The sequence below is a fragment of the Dendrobates tinctorius genome, unplaced genomic scaffold (assembly GCF_039654945.1).
Source record: "Dendrobates tinctorius isolate UK_male_01 unplaced genomic scaffold, ASM3965494v1 ptg000450l, whole genome shotgun sequence".
Classification (NCBI taxonomy): Eukaryota; Metazoa; Chordata; class Amphibia; order Anura; family Dendrobatidae; genus Dendrobates; species Dendrobates tinctorius.
Genome location: NW_027362112.1, coordinates 144,558 through 161,944, shown reverse-complemented (window position 1 = coordinate 161,944; position 17,387 = coordinate 144,558). Strand labels below are relative to the sequence as shown.

The 17,387-nt window shown below is 55.1% G+C and overlaps 1 protein-coding gene across 1 annotated transcript in view; it reads left to right on the top strand.

The window, feature by feature from the left end:
• CNGB1 (cyclic nucleotide gated channel subunit beta 1) overlaps positions 1–17,387 on the top strand; it is a 124,448-nt gene that overhangs the window by 82,763 nt on the left and 24,298 nt on the right. Inside the window, exons 25-33 of the mRNA XM_073564322.1 lie at positions 7–195; positions 3,150–3,358; positions 13,112–13,162; positions 13,246–13,332; positions 15,033–15,097; positions 15,170–15,292; positions 15,758–15,899; positions 15,967–16,126; positions 16,243–16,340. Coding sequence (XP_073420423.1) covers positions 7–195; positions 3,150–3,358; positions 13,112–13,162; positions 13,246–13,332; positions 15,033–15,097; positions 15,170–15,292; positions 15,758–15,899; positions 15,967–16,126; positions 16,243–16,340 — 1,124 coding nt within the window. The remainder of the gene's footprint in view (positions 1–6; positions 196–3,149; positions 3,359–13,111; positions 13,163–13,245; positions 13,333–15,032; positions 15,098–15,169; positions 15,293–15,757; positions 15,900–15,966; positions 16,127–16,242; positions 16,341–17,387) is intronic.

Genomic DNA, 17,387 nt, shown 5'->3' with positions numbered 1-17,387 from the left:
TTCTAGCACCATCCAAAAAAGCTGCTGTTGCACCTCCACCTTCTGCTCCCCCTCCCGAGGTGAATAAGCCGGAGTGCAAGGGGTCCACAGTGGAAGAACATTACTGTGAGATGCTCTGCTGCAAGTTCCAGAGCCGACCCAGGGGAGAATGTCTGCAGAAGTACAAGTTCCCAGCCAGCATCGACCCACTAACCAGTAAGGGGGCTGTTCTGTCCAATTTTGCAGCTCATGATGAGATCACAGAGGGCATGTGACTGTACAGGGGTCTGATGTACAGTGCCTGATATTGTAAGATACCCAGTTGAGAAACCTTAGAGATAGGACAGACGTCCTCCTAGACTTTCCCGCCACACCTACTGGCGGGACTGAGCCCTTACTAGACTTTCCCGCCACACACTCCTCAGGCGGGCTACACCCTACTAGACTCTCTCGTCACACACTCCTGACACGGGGCTGACACCCTCCTAGTCTCTACCACCACACACTCCTGACGGGGGCGTCACTGTCCTAGACTGTCCCTTCACACATTCCTGATGGGGGCGTCACTGTCCTAGACTGTCCCTTCACACATTCCTGACGGGGGCGTCACTGTCCTAGACTGTCCCTTCACACACTCCTGACGGGGGCGTCACTGTCCTAGACTGTCCCTTCACACACTTCTGATGGGGGCAGCACTGTCCTAGACTGTCCCTTCACACACTTCTGACGGGGGCGGCACTGTCCTAGACTGTCCCTCCACACACTCCTGACGGGGGCGGCACTGTCCTAGACTGTCCCTCCACACACTCCTGACGGGGGCGGCACTGTCCTAGACTTTCCCTCCACACACTTCTGACGGGGGCAGCACTGTCCTAGACTGTCCCTCCACACACTCCTGACGGTGGCGGCACTGTCCTAGACTGTCCCTCCACACACTCCTGACGGGGGGGTGGCACCGTCCTAGACTGTCCCTCCACACACTCCTGACGGGGGTGGCACCGTCCTAGACTGTCCCTCCACACACTCCTGACGGGGGTGGCACTGTCCTAGACTGTCCCTCCACACACTCCTGACGTGGGCAGCACCATCCTAGACTGTCCCTCCATACACTCCTGATGGGGACGGCACCATCCTAGACTGTCCCTCAACACACTCCTGACGGGGGGCGGTACCATCCTAGACTGTCCCTTCACACACTTCTGACGGGGGCGGCACCATCCTAGACTGTCCCTCCACACACTCCTGATGGGGGTGACACTGTCCTACCGTAGACTGTCCCTCCACACACTCCTGACGAGGGTGACACCCTCCTAGACTGTCCCTCCACACACTCCTGACGGGGGGCGGCACCATCCTAGACTGTCCCTTCACACACTTCTGACGGGGGTGACACTGTCCTAGACTGTCCCTCCGCACACTCCTGACGGGGGGCGGCACCATCCTAGACTGTCCCTTCACACACTTCTGACGGGGGCGGCACCATCCTAGACTGTCCCTCCACACACTCCTGACAGGGGTGACACTGTCCTAGACTGTCCCTCCGCACACTCCTGACGGGGGCGGCACCATCCTAGACTGTCCCTCCACACACTCCTGACGGGGGTGACACTGTCCTAGACTGTCCCTCCGCACACTCCTGACGGGGGTGACACTGTCCTAGACTGTCCCTCCGCACACTCCTGATGGGGGTGACACTGTCCTAGACTGTCCCTCCACACACTCCTGACGGGGGGTGACACTGTCCTAGACTGTCCCTTCACACACACCTGACGAGGGTGACACTGTCCTAGACTGTCCCTCCACACACTCCTGACGGGGGTGACACTGTCCTAGACTGTCCCTCCGCACACTCCTGATGGGGGAAGCACTGTCCTAGACTGTCCCTCCACACACTCCTGACGGTGGTGACACTGTCCTAGACTGTCCCTCCACACACTCCTGACGGTGGTGACACTGTCCTAGACTGTCCCTTCACACACTTCTGACGGGGGCGGCACCATCCTAGACTGTCCCTCCACACACTCCTGACGGGGGTGACACTGTCCTAGACTGTCCCTCCGCACACTCCTGATGGGGGTGACACTGTCCTAGACTGTCCCTCCACACACTCCTGACGGGGGTGACACTGTCCTAGACTGTCCCTTCACACACACCTGATGAGGGTGACACTGTCCTAGACTGTCCCTCCACACACTCCTGACGGGGGCGGCACCATCCTAGACTGTCCCTCCGCACACTCCTGATGGGGGTGACACTGTCCTAGACTGTCCCTCCACACACTCCTGACGGGGGTGACACTGTCCTAGACTGTCCCTCCGCACACTCCTGATGGGGGTGACACTGTCCTAGACTGTCCCTCCACACACTCCTGACGGGGGGTGACACTGTCCTAGACTGTCCCTTCACACACACCTGACGGGGGTGACACTGTCCTAGACTGTCCCTCCACACACTCCTGACGGGGGTGACACTGTCCTAGACTGTCCCTCCGCACACTCCTGATGGGGGCAGCACTGTCCTAGACTGTCCCTCCACACACTCCTGACGGTGGTGACACTGTCCTAGACTGTCCCTCCACACACTCCTGACGGTGGTGACACTGTCCTAGACTGTCCCTTCACACACTTCTGACGGGGGCGGCACCATCCTAGACTGTCCCTCCACACACTCCTGACGGGGGTGACACTGTCCTAGACTGTCCCTCCGCACACTCCTGATGGGGGTGACACTGTCCTAGACTGTCCCTCCACACACTCCTGACGGGGGTGACACTGTCCTAGACTGTCCCTTCACACACACCTGATGGGGGTGACACTGTCCTATACTGTCCCTCCACACACTCCTGACGGGGGTGACACTGTCCTAGACTGTCCCTTCACACACACCTGACGGGGGTGACACTGTCCTAGACTGTCCCTCCACACACTCCTGACGGGGGTGACACTGTCCTAGACTGTCCCTCCGCACACTCCTGATGGGGGCAGCACTGTCCTAGACTGTCCCTCCACACACTCCTGACGGGGGTGACACTGTCCTAGACTGTCCCTCCGCACACTCCTGATGGGGGCAGCACTGTCCTAGACTGTCCCTCCACACACTCCTGACGGTGGTGACACCCTCCTAGTTTCCTTGTGGAGGGTCCTGCTTCTCACTTCTCTCTCTTCACGCAGACCTGATGTATGTCCTGTGGCTTTTCTTTGTGGTTTTGGCGTGGAACTGGAACTGCTGGCTGATCCCCGTGCGCTGGGCCTTCCCCTACCAGATGCCAGGAAATGTCCATTACTGGCTGTTCATGGACTATCTGTGTGATCTCATCTACCTGCTGGACATTGTCGTCTTCCAGGTCCGGTTGCAGTTTGTGCGAGGCGGTGACATCATCGTAAGTAACATGGGTAGACGATGACCTCATCGTAGGTAACGAGCAAAGTGGTGACATCATCGTAAGTAATGGGTAGATGACATCATCATAGGTAGCAGGTAAGGTGGTGAAATCATCTTAAGTAACAGGTGAGGCGATTACATCATAGGTAGCAGATCAGGTGGTGACAACCTAGCGTAGTGGGCGAGGTGGTGACATCATCGATAGTAACAGGCGAGACGGTGACATCATCGATGGTAACAGGCGAGGCGGTGACATCATCGATAGTAACAGGCGAGACGGTGACATCATCGATGGTAACAGGCGAGGTGGTGACATCATCGATGGTAACAGGCGAGGCGGTGACATCATCGATAGTAACAGGCGAGACGGTGACATCATCGATGGTAACAGGCGAGGTGGTGACATCATCGATGGTAACAGGCGAGGCGGTGGCATCATCGATGGTAACAGGCGAGGCGGTGACATCATCGATGGTAACAGGCGAGGTGGTGACATCATCGATGGTAACAGGCGAGGCGGTGGCATCATCGATGGTAACAGGCGAGGCGGTGACATCATCGATGGTAACAGGCGAGGCGGTGGCATCATCGATGGTAACAGGCGAGACGGTGACATCATCGATGGTAACAGGCGAGGTGGTGACATCATCGATGGTAACAGGCGAGGCGGTGGCATCATCGATGGTAACAGGCGAGGCGGTGACATCATCGATGGTAACAGGCGAGGCGGTGACATCATCGATGGTAACAGGCGAGGCGGTGACATTACCTTTCGTAGCTGGGTAACATTACGGGATATCCACTTCGTGGCTGAGATGCGGCGCCTCCTTCCACTTCTCAGGAATATCACTCACAGGTGATAGAGAAGATTGCAGAGTAAGAAATGTCAGGAACGGACTTGTCACCCCGGCGGCTCCTAGTACAGGGAACTGTGCTGGTGTCCGGGAGATCTGCACCACCGGCCGCCCTGTCACATGGTAGTAATGGCAGACGGTATGTGAGGGACCGGGGGCATAAAGGGGTCGGAAGTTGTATAGTGGGGGCCAGCGGCCGGTGGTTATATACCGTAGTAAAGGGGCCGGAGGTTATACACTTTGGGGAGGAGGTTATACACGGTGGGGGGGAGGAGCCGGGTTATATACTGGGGAAATTGGCTGGAAGTTATACATTGGTGGGAACGGGGCCGAAGTTTATAAACCAGATGCTGGAGGTTATATACCGGGGGAGCTGGGCCGGAAAATATTCCACGAGGGGCTGGAGGTTATACACCGGATACTGGAGGTTATATACCTGGGGGTTGGTGGTTTTACACTAGGGGGAGAGGGGCTGGAGGTTATACACCGGGGGTTGGTGGTTTTACACTAGGGGGAGAGGGGCTGGAGGTTATACACCGGATACTGGAGTTTATACACCGTGGGTTGGTGGTTTTACACTAGGGGGAGAGGGGCTGGAGGTTATACACCGGATACTGGAGGTTATACACCGGGGGTTGGTGGTTTTACACTAGGGGGAGAGGGGCTGGAGGTTATACACCGGATACTGGAGGTTATACACCGGGGGTTGGTGGTTTTACACTAGGGGGAGGGGGGCTGGAGGTTATACACCGGATACTGGAGGTTATACACCGGGGGTTGGTGGTTTTACACTAGGGGGAGAGGAGCTGGAGGTTTTTGCACCGGATACTGGAGTTTATACACCGTGGGTTGGTGGTTTTACACTAGGGGGAGAGGGGCTGGAGGTTATACACCAGATACTGGAGGTTATACACTGGGGGTTGGTGGTTTTACACTAGGGGGAGAGGAGCTGGAGGTTTTTGCACCGGATACTGGAGTTTATACACCGTGGGTTGGTGGTTTTACACTAGGGGGAGAGGGGCTGGAGGTTATACACCAGATACTGGAGGTTATATACCTGGGGTTGGTGGTTTTACACTAGGGGGAGAGGGGCTGGAGGTTATACACCGGATACTGGAGGTTATACACTGGGGGTTGGTGGCTTTACACTAGGGGGAGGGGGGCTGGAGGTTATACACCGGATACTGGAGGTTATACACTGGGGGTTGGTGGTTTTACACTAGGGGGAGGGGGGCTGGAGGTTATACACCGGATACTGGAGGTTATACACCGGGGGTTGGTGGTTTTACACTAGGGGGAGAGGGGCTGGAGGTTATACACCGGGGGTTGGTGGTTTTACACTAGGGGGAGGGGGGCTGGAGGTTATACACCGGATACTGGAGGTTATACACCGGGGGTTGGTGGTTTTACACTAGGGGGAGAGGGGCTGGAGGTTATACACCGGATACTGGAGTTTATACACCGTGGGTTGGTGGTTTTACACTAGGGGGAGAGGGGCTGGAGGTTATACACCGGGGGTTGGTGGTTTTACACTAGGGGGAGAGGGGCTGGAGGTTATACACCGGATACTGGAGGTTATACACCGGGGGTTGGTGGTTTTACACTAGGGGGAGAGGGGCTGGAGGTTATACACCGGATACTGGAGGTTATACACCGGGGGTTGGTGGTTTTACACTAGGGGGAGAGGAGCTGGAGGTTTTTGCACCGGATACTGGAGTTTATACACCGTGGGTTGGTGGTTTTACACTAGGGGGAGAGGGGCTGGAGGTTATACACCAGATACTGGAGGTTATACACCGTGGGTTGGTGGTTTTACACTAGGGGGAGAGGGGCTGGAGGTTATACACCGGATACTGGAGGTTATACACTGGGGGTTGGTGGCTTTACACTAGGGGGAGGGGGGCTGGAGGTTATACACCGGATACTGGAGGTTATACACTGGGGGTTGGTGGTTTTACACTAGGGGGAGGGGGGCTGGAGGTTATACACCGGATACTGGAGGTTATACACCGGGGGTTGGTGGTTTTACACTAGGGGGAGAGGGGCTGGAGGTTATACACCAGATACTGGAGGTTATACACTGGGGGTTGGTGGCTTTACACTAGGGGGAGGGGGGCTGGAGGTTATACACCGGATACTGGAGGTTATACACTGGGGGTTGGTGGTTTTACACTAGGGGGAGGGGGGCTGGAGGTTATACACCGGATACTGGAGGTTATACACCGGGGGTTGGTGGTTTTACACTAGGGGGAGAGGGGCTGGAGGTTATACACCGGATACTGGAGGTTATACACCGGGGGTTGGTGGTTTTACACTAGGGGGAGAGGGGCTGGAGGTTTTTGCACCGGATACTGGAGTTTATACACCGTGGGTTGGTGGTTTTACACTAGGGGGAGAGGGGCTGGAGGTTATACACCAGATACTGGAGGTTATACACTGGGGGTTGGTGGCTTTACACTAGGGGGAGGGGGGCTGGAGGTTATACACCGGATACTGGAGGTTATACACTGGGGGTTGGTGGTTTTACACTAGGGGGAGGGGGGCTGGAGGTTATACACCAGATACTGGAGGTTATACACCGGGGGTTGGTGGTTTTACACTAGGGGGAGAGGGGCTGGAGGTTATACACCAGATACTGGAGGTTATACACTGGGGGTTGGTGGTTTTACACTAGGGGGAGGGGGGCTGGAGGTTATACACCGGATACTGGAGGTTATACACTGGGGGTTGGTGGTTTTACACTAGGGGGAGGGGGGCTGGAGGTTATACACCGGATACTGGAGGTTATACACTGGGGGTTGGTGGTTTTACACTAGGGGGAGAGGGGCTGGAGGTTATACATCAGACACTGGAGGTTATACACCGGGGGTTGGTGGTTTTACACTAGGGGGAGGGGGGCTGGAGGTTATACACCGGATACTGGAGGTTATACACCGGGGGTTGGTGGTTTTACACTAGGGGGAGAGGGGCTGGAGGTTATACACCAGATACTGGAGGTTATACACTGGGGGTTGGTGGCTTTACACTAGGGGGAGGGGGGCTGGAGGTTATACACCGGATACTGGAGGTTATACACTGGGGGTTGGTGGCTTTACACTAGGGGGAGGGGGGCTGGAGGTTATACACCGGATACTGGAGGTTATACACTGGGGGTTGGTGGTTTTACACTAGGGGGAGGGGGGCTGGAGGTTATACACCAGATACTGGAGGTTATACACCGGGGGTTGATGGTTTTACACTAGGGGGAGAGGGGCTGGAGGTTATACACCAGATACTGGAGGTTATACACTGGGGGTTGGTGGTTTTACACTAGGGGGAGGGGGGCTGGAGGTTATACACTGGATACTGGAGGTTATACACTGGGGGTTGGTGGTTTTACACTAGGGGGAGGGGGGCTGGAGGTTATACACCGGATACTGGAGGTTATACACTGGGGGTTGGTGGTTTTACACTAGGGGGAGAGGGGCTGGAGGTTATACATCAGACACTGGAGGTTATACACCGGGGGTTGGTGGTTTTACACTAGGGGGAGGGGGGCTGGAGGTTATACACCGGATACTGGAGGTTATACACCGGGGGTTGGTGGTTTTACACTAGGGGGAGAGGGGCTGGAGGTTATACACCGGATACTGGAGGTTATACACCGGGGGTTGGTGGTTTTACACTAGGGGGAGAGGGGCTGGAGGTTATACACCGGATACTGGAGGTTATATACCGGGGGTTGGTGGTTTTACACTAGGGGGAGAGGGGCTGGAGGTTTTTGCACCGGATACTGGAGGTTATACACCGGGGGTTGGTGGTTTTACACTGGGGGAGAGGAGCTGGAGGTTATACACCGGATACTGGAGGTTATATACCTGGGGTTGGTGGTTTTACAGTAGGGGGAGAGGGGCTGGAGGTTATACACCAGATACTGGAGGTTATACACCGGGGGTTGGTGGTTTTACACTAGGGGGAGAGGGGCTGGAGGTTATACACCAGATACTGGAGGTTATACACCGGGGGTTGGTGGTTTTACACTAGGGGGAGAGGGGCTGGAGGTTATACACCAGATACTGGAGGTTATATACCTGGGGTTGGTGGTTTTACACTAGGGGGAGAGGGGCTGGAGGTTATACACCAGATACTGGAGGTTATACACCGGGGGTTGGTGGTTTTACACTAGGGGGAGAGGGGCTGGAGGTTATACACCGGATACTGGAGGTTATATACCTGGGGTTGGTGGTTTTACACTAGGGGGAGAGGGGCTGGAGGTTATACACCGGATACTGGAGGTTATATACCGGGGGTTGGTGGTTTTACACTAGGGGTAGAGGGGCTGGAGGTTATACACCGGATACTGGAGGTTATACACCAGGGATTGGTGGTTTTACACTAGGGGGAGAGGGGCTGGAGGTTATACACCGGATACTGGAGGTTATATACCGGGGGTTGGTGGTTTTACACTAGGGGTAGAGGGGCTGGAGGTTATACACCGGATACTGGAGGTTATACACCGGGGGTTGGTGGTTTTACACTAGGGGGAGAGGGGCTGGAGGTTATACACCAGACACTGGAGGTTATACACCGGGGGTTGGTGGTTTTACACTAGGGGTAGAGGGGCTGGAGGTTATACACCGGATACTGGAGGTTATACACCAGGGATTGGTGGTTTTACACTAGGGGGAGAGGGGCTGGAGGTTATACACCAGACACTGGAGGTTATACACTGGGGGTTGGTGGTTTTACACTAGGGGGAGAGGGGCTGGAGGTTATACACCAGATACTGGAGGTTATACACCGGGGGTTGGTGGTTTTACACTAGGGGGAGAGGGGCTGGAGGTTATACACCAGATACTGGAGGTTATACACCGTGGGTTGGTGGTTTTACACTAGGGGGAGAGGGGCTGGAGGTTATACACCGGATACTGGAGTTTATACACCGTGGGTTGGTGGTTTTACACTAGGGGGAGAGGGGCTGGAGGTTATACACCGGATACTGGAGTTTATACACCGGGGGTTGGTGGTTTTACACTAGGGGGAGAGGGGCTGGAGGTTATACACCGGATACTGGAGTTTATACACCGTGGGTTGGTGGTTTTACACTAGGGGGAGAGGGGCTGGAGGTTATACACCGGATACTGGAGTTTATACACCGGGGGTTGGTGGTTTTACACTAGGGGGAGAGGGGCTGGAGGTTATACACCGGATACTGGAGGTTATACACCGGGGGTTGGTGGTTTTACACTAGGGGGAGAGGGGCTGGAGGTTATACACCAGACACTGGAGGTTATACATCTGGGGTTGGTGGTTTTACACTAGGGGGAGAGGGGCTGGAGGTTATACACCGGATACTGGAGGTTATATACCTGGGGTTGGTGGTTTTACACTAGGGGGAGAGGGGCTGGAGGTTATACACCGGATACTGGAGGTTATACACCGGGGATTGGTGGTTTTACACTAGGGGGAGAGGGGCTGGAGGTTATACACCGGATACTGGAGGTTATACACCGGGGATTGGTGGTTTTACACTAGGGGGAGAGGGGCTGGAGGATATACACCGGATACTGGAGGTTATACACCGGGGGTTGGTGGTTTTACACTAGGGGGAGAGGGGCTGGAGGTTATACACCGGATACTGGAGGTTATACACCGGGGGTTGGTGGTTTTACACTAGGGGGAGGGGGGCTGGAGGTTATACATCGGATACTGGAGGTTATACACCGGGGGTTGGTGGTTTTACACTAGGGGGAGGGGGGCTGGAGGTTATACATCGGATACTGGAGGTTATACACCGGGGGTTGGTGGTTTTACACTAGGGGGAGGGTGGCTGGAGGTTATACACCGGATACTGGTTATACACTGGGGGTTGGTGGTTTTACACTAGGGGGAGAGGGGCTGGAGGTTATACACCAGACACTGGAGGTTATACACCGGGGGTTGGTGGTTTTACACTAGGGGGAGGGGGGCTGGAGGTTATACACCGGATACTGGAGGTTATACACCGGGGGTTGGTGGTTTTACACTAGGGGGAGGGGGGCTGGAGGTTATACACCGGGGGGGTTGGTGGTTTTACACTAGGGGGAGGGGGGCTGGAGGTTATACACCGGATACTGGAGGTTATACACCTGGGGTTGGTGGTTTTACACTAGGGGGAGGGGGGATGGAGGTTATACACCGGATACTGGAAGTTATACACCGGGGATTGGTGGTTTTACACTAGGGGGAGAGGGGCTGGAGGTTATACACCGGATACTGGAGGTTATACACCGGGGATTGGTGGTTTTACACTAGGGGGATAGGGGCTGGAGGTTATACACCGTGAGGTGTAAGTTATACACCTGAGGAGAGCAGCTGGATTTTATACACTAGAGAGCCCGAGGTTATACACACTGGGGGGAGAGGGGCAGGAGGTTATACATTCATATCTCGGTATCTGGTCTATTTCTCGGTTTCTGTGCTATATCTCTGTTTCTGTGCTATATCTCTGTTTCTGTGCTATATCTCTTTGTCCGGTGTATATCTCTGTTTCTGTGCTATATCTCTGTTTCTGTGCTATATCTCTGTTTCTGTGCTATATCTCTGTTTCTGTGCTATATCTCTGTATCCGGTCTATATCTCTGTTTCTGTGCTATATCTCTGTTTCTGTGCTATATCTCTGTTTCTGTGCTATATCTGTTTGTCTGGTGTATATCTCTGTTTCTGTGCTATATCTCTGTTTCTGTGCTATATCTCTGTTTCTGTGCTATATCTCTGTTTCTGTGCTATATCTCTGTTTCTGTGCTATATCTCTGTTTCTGTGCTATATCTCTGTTTCTGTGCTATATCTCTGTTTCTGTGCTATATCTCTGTTTCTGTGCTATATCTCGGTATCTGGTCTATAGCTCTGTTTCTCTGCTATATCTCTGTTTCTCTGCTATATCTTGGTATCTGGTCTATATCTCTGTTTCTGTGCTATATCTCTTTGTCTGGTGTATATCTCGGTTTCTGTCCTATATCTCTGTTTCTGTGCCATATCTCTGTTTCTGTGCCATATCTCTGTTTCTGTGCTATATCTCTGTTTCTGTGCTATATCTCTGTATCCAGTCTATATCTCTGTTTCTGTGCTATATCTCTGTTTCTGTGCTATATCTCTGTTTCTGTGCTATATCTCGGTTTCTGTGCTATATCTCGGTTTCTGTGCTATATCTCGGTTTCTGTGCTATATCTCTGTATCCGGTATATATCTCTTTGTCTGGTGTATATCTCTGTTTCTGTGCTATATCTCTGTATCCAGTCTATATCTCTGTATCCAGTTTATATCTCTGTTTCTGTGCTGTCTCTGTTTCTGTGCTATGTCTCTGTTTCTGTGCTATATCGCTGTTTCTGTGCTATATCTCTGTATCTGGTCTGTATCTCTGTGCTATATCTGTTTCTGTGCTATATCTCTTTGTCCGGTGTATATCTCTGTTTCTGTGCTATATCTCTGTTTCTGTGCTATATCTCTTTGTCCGGTGTATATCTCGGTTTCTGTGCTATATCTCTGTTTCTGTGCTTTATCTCGGTTTCTGTGCTATATCTCTGTTTCTGTGCTATATCTCTTTGTCCGGTGTATATCTCGGTTTCTGTGCTATATCTCTGTTTCTGTGCTTTATCTCGGTTTCTGTGCTATATCTCGGTTTCTGTGCTATATCTCTTTGTCCGGTGTATATCTCTGTTTCTGTGCTATATCTCTTTGTCCGGTGTATATCTCGGTATCTGGTCTGTATCTCTGTTTCTGTGCTGTATCTCGGTTTCTGTGCTATATCTCGGTTTCTGTGCTATATCTCTTTGTCCGGTGTATATCTCTGTTTCTGTGCTATATCTCTTTGTCCGGTGTATATCTCGGTATCTGGTCTGTATCTCTGTTTCTGTGCTATATCTCTGTTTCTGTGCTATATCTCTTTGTCCGGTGTATATCTGTTTCTGTGCTATATCTCTGTATCCAGTCTATATCTCTGTATCCAGTTTGTATCTGTTTCTGTGCTATGTCTGTTTCTGTGCTATATCTGTTTCTGTGCTATATCTCGGTATCTGGTCTATATCTCTGTTTCTATGCTATATCTCTGTTTCTGTGCTATATCTCTTTGTCCGGTGTATATCTCTGTTTCTGTGCTATATCTCTGTATCCGGTCTATTTCTCTGTTTCTGTGCTCTATCTCGGTTTCTGTGCTCTATCTCGGTTTCTGTGCTCTATCTCGGTTTCTGTGCTCTATCTCGGTTTCTGTGCTCTATCTCGGTTTCTGTGCTCTATCTCGGTTTCTGTGCTCTATCTCGGTTTCTGTGCTCTATCTCGGTTTCTGTGCTCTATCTCGGTTTCTGTGCTATATCTCTGTTTCTGTGCTATATCTCTGTATCCGGTCTATATCTCTGTTTCTGTGCTATATCTCGGTATCTGGTCTATATCTCTGTTTCTGGTCTATATCTCTGTTTCTGGTCTATATCTCTGTTTCTGGTCTATATCTCTGTTTCTGGTCTATATCTCGGTTTCTGTGCTATATCTCGGTTTCTGTGCTATATCTCGGTTTCTGTGCTATATCTCGGTTTCTGTGCTATATCTCGGTTTCTGTGCTATATCTCGGTTTCTGTGCTATATCTCGGTTTCTGTGCTATATCTCGGTTTCTGTGCTATATCTCGGTTTCTGTACTATATCTCGGTTTCTGTGCTATATCTCTTTGTCCGGTGTATATCTGTTTCTGTGCTATATCTCTATCCAGCTTATATCTCTGTTTCTGTGCTATGTCTCTGTTTCTGTGCTATATCTCTGTTTCTGTGCTATATCTCTTTGTCCGGTCTATATCTGTTTCTGTGCTATATCTATTTGTCCGGTGTATATCTCTGTTTCTGTGCTATATCTCTGTTTATGGTCTATACATCTGCTTTCTTCTTTACTTTCTAGACAGACAAGAAGGCGATGCGTGACAACTATGTTCGGTCGGAGCGGTTTAAGGTAGGTCTGCTTGTGACCGGACTGGCGCTGGAGCATTATACAGTTATAATGGGGGGGTGACAATTTCTGGCTGTCTCTGATAGATGGACGTCATCTCTCTTCTTCCTCTGGATCTTCTTTACTTTAAGTTTGGTGTGAAGTCCATCCTGCGCTTCCCGCGTATATTGAAGGTGAGTCGTTGTGGGTGTGGGGGGCTGTGGCAGGTGTGGGGGGCCGTGGCAGGTGTGGGGGGCCGTGGCAGGTGTGGGGGGCCGTGGCAGGTGTGCGGGGCCGTGGCAGGTGTGCTGGGCCGTGGCAGGTGTGGGGGGCCATGGCAGGTGTGGGTAGGCCGTGGCAGGTGTGCTGGGCCGTGGCAGGTGTGCTGGGCCGTGGTAGGTGTGGGGGGCCGTTGCAGGTGTGCTGGGCCGTGGCAGGTGTGGGGGCTGTGGCAGGTGTGTGGGGCCGTGGCAGGTGTGCTGGGCCGTGGCAAGTGTGGGGGGCCGTGGCGGGTATGGGGGGCCGTGGCAAGTGTGGGGGCCGTGGCAGGTGTGCGGGGCCGTGGCAGGTGTGGGGGGCCGTGGCAGGTGTGGGGGCCGTGGCAGGTGTGCGGGGCCGTGGCAGGTGTGGGGGGCCGTGGCAGGTGTGCGGGGCCGTGGTATGTGTGGGAGCTGTGGCAGGTGTGGGGGGGCTGTGGCAGGTGTGGGGAGCTCTGGCAGGTGTGGGGGGGGCTGTGGCAGGTGTGGGGAGCTGTGGCAGGTGTGGGGGGGCTGTGGCAGGTGTGGGGAGCTGTGGTAGGTGTGGGGAGCTGTGGTAGGTGTGCGGGGCCGTGGTAGGTGTGGGGAGCCGTGGCAGGTGTGGGGGGCTGTGGCAGGTGTGGGGAGCTGTGGTAGGTGTGGGGGGCTGTGGCAGGTGTGGGGAGCTGTGGTAGGTGTGGGGGGCTGTGGCAGGTGTGGGGAGCTGTGGTAGGTGTGGGGAGCTGTGGTAGGTGTGCGGGCTGTGGTAGGTGTGGGGGGCTGTGGCAGGTGTGCTGGGCCGTGGCAGGTGTGGGGAGCTGTGGCAGGTGTGGGGAGCCGTGGTAGGTGTGGGGAGCCGTGGTAGGTGTGGGGAGCTGTGGTAGGTGTGCGGGCTGTGGTAGGTGTGCGGGCTGTGGTAGGTGAGGGGCTGTGGCAGGTGTGCTGGGCCATGGCAGGTGTGGGGAGCCGTGGCAGGTGTGCGGGGCCGTGGCAGGTGTGGGGGGCCGTGGCAGGTGTGGGGGGCTGTGGTAGGTGTGGGGGGCTGTGGCAGGTGTGGGGGGCTGTGGTAGGTGTGGGGAGCTGTGGCAGGTGTGGGGAGCTGTGGCAGGTGTGGGGAGCTGTGGCAGTTGGGGGGCTGTGGCAGGTGTGGGGGGCTGTGGTAGGTGTGGGGAGCTGTGGCAGGTGTGGGGGGCTGTGGTAGGTGTGGGGAGCTGTGGCAGGTGTGGGGGGCCGTGGCAGGTGTGCGGGGCCGTGGCAGGTGTGCGGGGCCGTGGCAGGTGTGCGGGGCCGTGGCAGGTGTGCGGGGCCGTGCTAGGTGTGGGGGGCCGTGGCAGGTGTGGGGGCTGTGGTAGGTGTGGGGAGCTGTGGCAGGTGTGTGGGGCTGTGGCAGGTGTGTGGGGCTTGTGGTAGGTGTGGGGGGCTGTGGCAGGTGTGGGGGGCTGTGGCAGGTGTGGGGGCCATGGTAGGTGTGGGGGGCTGTGACAGGTGTGGGGGCTGTGGTAGGTGTGGGGAGCTGTGGCAGGTGTGTGGGGCTGTGGCAGGTGTGTGGGGCTTGTGGTAGGTGTGGGGGGCTGTGGCAGGTGTGGGGAGCTGTGGTAGGTGTGGGGGGCTGTGGCAGGTGTGCGGCCCCCCAGTAACCCCACCGTCCTCTATTCCAGTACCTGGCTTTCTTTGAATTCAACAACCGTCTGGAGGCGATCCTGAGTAAAGCCTACATCTACAGGTCAGCGCCTGCCACCTGTTGCTGCCTGACCCAGTGACAGCAGGTTACATGTACCGTCTGTTGTGTTCTCAGAGTCATCCGCACCACCGCCTACCTGCTGTACTGTCTGCACGTCAACGCCTGTCTCTACTACTGGGCCTCCGACTACGAGGGGCTGAGCTCCACCAAATGGGTGTATGATGGGGAGGGCAACAGGTGAGCAGCATGGAGACACGGCGCCTCGCTCCATCCGTCCCCGCACAGCAGATGCGGCACCTCGCTCCATCCGTCCCCGCACAGCAGATGCGACGCCTCACTCCATACGTCCCCGCACAGCAGATGCGACACCTCGCTCCATCCGTCCCCGCACAGATGCGACACCTCGCTCCATCTGTCCCCGCACAGCAGATGTGGCACCTCGCTCCATCCGTCCCCGCACAGCAGATGTGGCGCCTCGCTCCATCCGTCCCCGCACAGCAGATGAGGCGCCTCGCTCCATCCGTCCCCGCACAGCAGATGTGGCGCCTCGCTCCATCCGTCCCCGCACAGCAGATGTGGCGCCTCGCTCCATCCGTCCCCGCACAGCAGATGTGGCGCCTCGCTTCATACGTCCCCACACAGCAGATGCGACGCCTCGCTCCATCCGTCTGGTGGCCACACTGTCTCCCTCTTTCTGCACAGTTATATCCGCTGCTATTACTGGGCTGTGAAGACCCTCATCACCATCGGTGGCCTCCCTGACCCTCAGACGCTCTTCGAGCTTTGTTTCCAGCTGCTGAATTACTTCATGGGTGTGTTCGCCTTCTCTGTGATGATCGGTCAGGTAAGTGCCCAGATCAGGGGATGTTCGCAGTCCCCGCTCTTCACTGAGCGTCCTCCATGTGTTACAGATGAGAGATGTGGTGGGTGCAGCGACCGCCGGGCAGACATATTACCGCAGCTGCATGGACAGCACCATAAAGTACATGAACTGTTACAAGATCCCGCGATCTGTCCAGAACCGCGTGAAGATGTGGTATGAATACACCTGGCAGTCCCAGGGAATGCTGGGTAAGAGCTGACACCTGCCCGTATCTGCTCAGCCACCTCCGTGGTCATTCAGTGAGGGGCGGGGGTCTACTTCCATGACATCCCCACTGGAGTATTAGAACCTCTTACTCTTCCAGATGAATCGGAGCTGATGGTGCAACTTCCTGATAAGATGAGGTTGGATCTCGCCATAGATGTCAATTACAGCATTGTCAGTAAAGTGGGTCTGTTCCAGGTATACTTGTGTGCTCGGTCACTGCCCTGCCCTGTCCACAGTCCTATTCCCCCACTGTCCGCAGTCTGCCCCGTTTTTTGCCCCCACCACCACCCTACTCTGTCCACATTTCACTACCGTCTCCCCTGACTATTGCCTCTCCCCAACTGTTCAGCCTGAAATTGTCTTGCCCTTACCCCCACCAGTCTGCACACCCCCTCTCCAGTCTGGGCCTCGCCCCCGTCTAGTCTGGCCTGCCCCCTCTCCAGTATGGGTTATGTCACTGTCTAGTCTGGCCCACCATCCCCCTCCAGTGTGGGCTTCGCCCCCGCTCTCTTCATGCTGGGCTGTGCCCCCTTGTAGTCTGGCCCACAATCCCTCCCTCTCCAGTATGGGCTTCGTCCCCACCTTGTCTGGCCTACAACCCCTCCCTTTCTAGTTTGGGCCACATCCCTGTCTAGTCTGGCCCGCTACTCCCCTCCAGTCTGGGCCACCCCTCTCCAGTCTGGGCCTCGCCCCCGTCTAGTCTGGCCTGCCCCCTCTCCAGTATGGGTTATGTCACTGTCTAGTCTGGCCCACCATCCCCCTCCAGTGTGGGCTTCGCCCCCCCATCTCTTCATGCTGGGCTGTGCCCCTGTGTAGTCTGGTACACAATCCCTCCCTCTCCAGTCTGGGCTTCGCCCCTACCTTGTCTGGCCCACAACCCCTCCCTCTCTAGTTTGGACCACAAACCCTGTCTAGTCTCCTCTCCAGTCTGGGCCACCCCTCTCCAGTCTGGGTTGTGCCCTCTATGTAGTCTGGCCAGCTCCCTCTTTCCAATCTGGGCCACATCCCTCCCCCGTCTAGGTTGGACCACAACTCCTCCCTCTCCCGTCTGTGTCTTGCCCTATCTAGTCTGGCCCGCCCCCTTTTCCAGACTGGGCATGCACCCTTCTCTCTCCTGTTTGGACCATATCCCTGTCTGATTTGGCCTGCCTCTCCCTTCCAGCCTGAGCTGTGCTCCCCTTCCTTTTCCAGTCTGGCCTACATCCCCTGTCTGGTCTAGCCTGGTCCTCTTCCATTCTTGTC